Source organism: Rhagoletis pomonella, unplaced genomic scaffold (genome assembly GCF_013731165.1).
Source record: "Rhagoletis pomonella isolate Grant_MI unplaced genomic scaffold, Rhpom_1.0 Rhpom_scaffold_00005, whole genome shotgun sequence".
NCBI classification, from domain to species: domain Eukaryota; kingdom Metazoa; phylum Arthropoda; class Insecta; order Diptera; family Tephritidae; genus Rhagoletis; species Rhagoletis pomonella.
The window spans coordinates 28,364,436-28,370,438 of NW_023458559.1; the positions used below are offsets into that span (position 1 = coordinate 28,364,436).

Here is a 6,003-nt window from a genome sequence, read left to right on the forward strand (position 1 = left end):
AACATGAACATGAACATGAACATGAACATGAACATGAACATGAACATGACATTGAAAATGTACATGAAAATGAACATGAAAATGAACATGAACTTGAACATGAACATGAACATGAACATGAATATGAAGGTGTAGATAAACATAAACATAAACATAAACATTAAAAGCGATAGAGACAAAGATAAAGAGGAAGAAAGTGATAGGGATAAATAGGAAATACAACTGAAGAATGTGCGATGTTATATTGTGATATGTTATGCTACATATGTTATGTTATTGAATCTAATGCTATTCTATGTTATGTTATGCTAAGTACTAAGCTAAACTCTCCTCCACTTAACCCATTCCAACAAATTTTATTTCAGCTCAACTCAACTCACATAAACTATCCTTAATTTTAGCGGTTGAATTTCAACCGCTGGGCGAACACTAGTAATAATAATAATAGATTGGCGCTTACACATACGTTAGTGTTTCGCCGAGCTTCTCCTCGATTTGTGGCGTGCGCATTGATGTTGTCATACAAAGAGGAGGGACTTACAGTTTTACGCCGACTCCGAACGGCGATTGTATTTTTTATGAGAAGCTGTTTTTCATGTCAGAAATACACTCGGAGGTTTGCCATTGCCTGCCGAGGGACGACCGCTGTTAAGAAAGAACCTTTTTTCTAATTTTTTTTTGCGATGTTGCTTTGACCATGGCTTGAACCCAGGTGCTGTGGAGTGGAAGCGCGCACTGCTTACCACTACACCACAGCGGCCGACTAGTTAAATAGCAGACACTATTTTGTTGAGGTCAAAATGGACAAATTTTATTGGAGAATAATATACTTTTTCTATTTTTTAACTTCAGAAAAAATATTTAAAAAACGTGAATTATAATTATGAAAATTGAATTTATTTTATTTTGTACTTTATACTAAAACAATTTTTAATAATTTTTTCAATAGTTTTATGGTTACATTTTTTTATTAAATATGTATTTTTTTAATAGTTTTGAAATAAGGCATCATAATGAAAAATATGAGTTAAAAAGCTGGTAGCTTGAAAGAAATCTATTTATTAAAAAAAAATTATAATTTCCTTATTTTATACCAAAATCCATAAAATTGTTTGTACACTGATATTCTGCCCGTAACAGTATATAACTATATATTTATGCCATGTATATGTTATCTGAGTACTTTTATCATATTTATAAATCTAATAAACATTTGTTTTTTTTAAATCGAAACTTTTTGGTGCCGTAATTTAAAATTTTCCGCACTTCCAATAGTAAAACAGTATTTACACAGATTCAAATGTGCATGCTGAAAGATATTTTAAGTCCCGCTTTAAAAAAAATGCATGAACTTCAAAAACAAATTTATCTTAGACAAACCCCGTATTAAACATATATGCGCTACATAGTATATATATCTACATATAACCGAACTAAACATTTAACCCAAACACTGGTGCCTTTTTTACTTGCGTGATAAGGCTTTGAAACTTTTCCTTTACACAGAACCTAATAAAAATTATTTCACCAAAATCTCAAATATAATAAACAGCATTGGTTTTGGACTTCTCTAAAAAATTCCTTATTAAAACTTAGCGTGTGGATAACTGGATATCATTGAATTTATCTAACAATCGTGAGTACAATTTTGAAAGCAAATAGTAGCGCTATTTTCCAAAAAGAAGTGAGAGCGAGAGAGCAGAAGACGCCCAGTTTGTGTCAAGGTTTTCCGCGAGTGTTTTTAGGTCACCAACTAAGAGGCGTACTTGGAAGCAGAAGATCTGACATCAGAAAAATTCAATTTACAATCGGTTTCTTATACCCAAATGTACGTACTATATGACACTGTAGGGACGTTAAGATGACAAAAAAAAACGCCGAGGCCCATACCGTGCACCGTTTTTCCTGAGTAGGTCATTTTATATAGATCCCATGTAAAAGGGATCAGCCAAATATGGCTATAGCTTGCATATCTGCTTAGAAATTGAGTAGAAAAGTTTATGGTTTATTTCCCAGTCTTTCGATGACACAACCCACCGATATCGGTACTTGCACCTTGCTTCCCCGTTCGTTCTACTATTACGTTATGAAATAAACTAGTTTTTAAACTTTCCATACTGAGCGTATCATGATATTAGTGAGAAGTATTGTCGTATCTTATGGTAATATCCGATCAAGTCCTTAGCCAAAAGTTCAATGTAAAGCACACAGAGGTTATCCTAATATTACCGAAATAAAACTTTATATCAACGACCTTCCCATTATCTTGTCTTTTAAATAACTATGAAGAAGAGCTAAGCCTAACACATGTAAGGAACAAGCACTGCCGACCAGCTATTGCGCGTTGTCGAAAGTTTTATCTTTCGTCTATAACTACGTCTAAATCTGTATATATTTGCTTATAGACTCTATCTTTTTGGCATTACTTTGGTGTTCTAAAGGCATTCCTGCGTTCTAATTACTAATTTTCTCCTGTTTTTTATTTTTGCTGAACGATTTTTGCAAAAACCAAATTTAGGGCCGAATTACACTAGCCATAATCATAACGCCATAGCCATAACTTTACCTAATGATTTAGAGCTGCTTATGGTTATAGTGACAAAAAACAAAACTCAATAAATACCTACGGTTATGGTTATGGCTAAGACCTTATGATGTGGTATTAGTAATGGTTTACAAATCTGCCTCTACGCTAGATCAGAACAGATGATTGCCGTGGTTATGGCTGTGATACGGCGAAACTATTTGGGCCTTTATTTGTTGGCAACCCAGCAAGTAATTACAGTCTTTCAGACATCTGGCAATGCAGAAGCAGTAGGCTCAAGTAGCACACTGGTGCATAAATTGGTGTAGATTTACGAATTTCGGTATAAATCTGATTAATTGCACCAAAATCCACAAATTTACACCAAGTTATACACTAGTGTGCTACTTGAGAGGCACTCTACCTAATGGTGCGACGTTAATAAAGGAGGTATCTGTTCAGGGTCCTGAGCTCATTAAGAGCGCGCTCAAAATTGATGTCAGAGTGCCTCAGCTTTCTTTAATTTCGTCGGAATATTAAAATTATGTTGGTACCAGGCCACAGTCAAGAATGATAGAATACAAGATTGCGCCGATCAGATAGGATTTTTGAGAATAACTTTTGTGTGACGTCACACTGGCGCAATTGCGAGAGAGAAATGCCAAACGTGAGCAAGAATTGAAGAAGAAGAAAAAATGTTGCAAGGAAAACGTAAACAAGTTGCACAAGTGTGACGTCATGCAGACAACGATTATGACAAATTCGTTAAGAGAGGAATAGCGGTCCGAGATCGGCGCAACCTTTGTATTCTCTCAATCGTGGGCCATAGTGATATTTTGGTAATATGCATGTCAGATGAGTTGGAAAGAAAAGATATCCTCAAAACGATATACCCAGGCAGGGAGAGCCACATACTCTCTATGATTTTACTCTCCAGCAGATGTAGCTCATGCCAGCTTTGAGAACGCTGAGCGAAATCTAGGTTCATTTGGGTACGTTGGGGTGCGGTTATGGGAGCTTTTTGTCATTTAATAGTTACAGCGAGCGGCAAGTCACTCCCCGAACGGGATTCTAGAAGTGATAATAACATTGACGTCCGATCATAACTGCCGACGCGTCGTTGCCTGCATGTTGATAACGTGGAATGAGAGCAATATTTTTACTAGTCAGTTCAGCTTTCGCGACGTTAAGATTCAATACTATTGGCTTATACTTAATATCCTACTCTGAAGAACTCTCGGGGACCGGTAGTAGCTGATTTTGCAATTTTCTGTTTCGTTCGCTGCGCATAAACATAAAAGCAGTGGTTATTGCCATGAGTACTAATCAATGCATCCTAATAATATGTATGTATATAAATAATCAAATCTAGAAACAAAACTCTTTGAATCATATAATCCATTAAGTTTTTATCGTTTAAATATTTTTGCATGTCATTTTTTGTGTTCAAATAATAATCATACAAAATTTTAAATATCATACATATATATTGAGAAATATACATAGAAATTTAACCTTTGCTGGGGTAAGTACCTTTTGTATGTACATAAACATTATTCTCTCGATGTTGTTAAATTTTCTAAATGTGCCAAAAAATATTATAGAATTTACGTAAATATGGTTTTTTGATAATCAACAAAGGATAGTGCTAAAATACTGCTAAAAAGGAATCACAACTGTCAGATACGATTCAACTTGCATAGAAGTCCCACTCGACAACCGACTGCTTCCTCCACTAGGTACTTGCGAATTCTTGATGTTGTTGTTGTTTATCTAAGTATATTATAAAAAAAAAATAAATACTTGATGTTGTTGCTCTATTTGATGTCATTGATGTTGTTGATGTTGAATGTTGTTGATATAAGAAAAATAAATAAAAACGTGATACAATTTTTGAGCGAAAAAAGGAGTATGCATAAAATTATACTAATTTTGTAAATGTATAAGACTATGTTAAATTAAAAAAAAAAATACAAAATATGGTAATTTTCGATATTCTTGTTGTTGTGATATTTCTGCTCACTTTTCTAAAAAAAATACTAATTTTTTGAGAGCAAGCTATTTTTCAATTTATAACGGTTAACTGTAATTTATCCAATGTATTATACAAAAATATCTATAAATGTGTATGTATGTATGTATGTATTAATACGTGTTTACTTACAATTCTTGATGTTGTTTCTCAATGTTGTATTTGTTGTTGCTGTTACAAAAAAGAAAAAAATTGCAAAGGAATTGATAACCAATGTTGCTGAAATTGTTGTTGTGTGTTACTTTTCATCTACCTCAACTTCGTTGTTGCTCTCTTTATTGTGCCTTACCAGCTTACAAACAAACAATCGAACAAACAAACCAGCTTGCAAACAAACATATTTACTTAGTTCCTTTCTGCGCATTAAACATTTCATTGCAGATAGCCACGACGACGACGACGACAACGGCGACTGCTCTGAGGCCATTGGTTGCAGCCACAGCCAGTGTTGGTGTTGATAATCACTGCAGTAGAAATTACAACAGCCTTAGCATGCCCAACAACAACAGTTTCTACAATAACAACAATCACTGCAGACGCCTTCAGCCGTACGTTTTGGGTATGGCACGCCTGCGACTTGAATTGCAAAAGCAGCAGTTGAAGCAACAGCAGCAGCAGCGACTATATAGCCAACAGCTAAATGGCAACATTGCCCTCACGCCGATGTCGCTAAGTGCCACACAATCACAAGCACAAATGTTGCATGTATTGCAGTTGCAGCGAATGCGGCAATTTATAAGACAACGGCAACAAGTACAACTGCAGCAACAGCAACAGCAACAGCTAACGCAACAACAAAAATGTGAACAACTCGAGCAAACACAACAACAGCAACAATTTAAACTCAAATATCACCAACATCAAACATTGCAACAACAACAACAACAGCAACAACAACAGCTTTTGTTGCCCATTAATTTAGTGCCGCGCATTTCGAATTGTTTTAGTAGTAGTAGTATTGGTAAACGCAATGCGGCTGCTGTTGGTGCTGCCACTACCGTCGACGGTGGTGATGGTTGTGGTGGTGGTACTAGCAGCGGCTGCAATGCTTCTGCGGTCGTAAGGAAAACGACAAGAGCCGCAACAACAACAACAACAACAACATCTACAGCAAGAAGCATATTGCTAACACCGTCATATTTAAAATCCATTGTTAAGCTTTGCTAACAACCATTGCGCACATCGTTGGCTGCGGCGACGACGACGATATCGGTAGTATCGACAACAAAAGCACTACCGACAAATATCACCAGCGATGTTGCAAATGCGTCAGCAAAAGCGTCAACAAACGTTGACTTCGACAATGGCGGCAATAGGGGTGTAGCGCCGGGTGTTAGCGATGGCGTGGATTCTGTTGCAGTTAAGGAGGTAAGCCATTGCTTGTAGTACATTGAATAACAAACTAGTACATCTATGTACAGTGAAATTTCTCATAACCGGGCACTTA

General features: G+C 36.0%; 1 protein-coding gene across 1 annotated transcript in view; it reads left to right on the plus strand.

The window, feature by feature from the left end:
• The window catches only part of LOC118740051 (ras-interacting protein RIP3-like), a 342,513-nt gene extending 336,790 nt beyond the window's left edge, over window positions 1-5,723 (plus strand). Inside the window, exon 5 of the mRNA XM_036471547.1 lies at window positions 4,938-5,723. Within this exon, the coding sequence (XP_036327440.1) occupies window positions 4,938-5,723 (786 nt within the window). The remainder of the gene's footprint in view (window positions 1-4,937) is intronic.
• The last annotated feature ends 280 nt before the right edge of the window (window positions 5,724-6,003 follow it).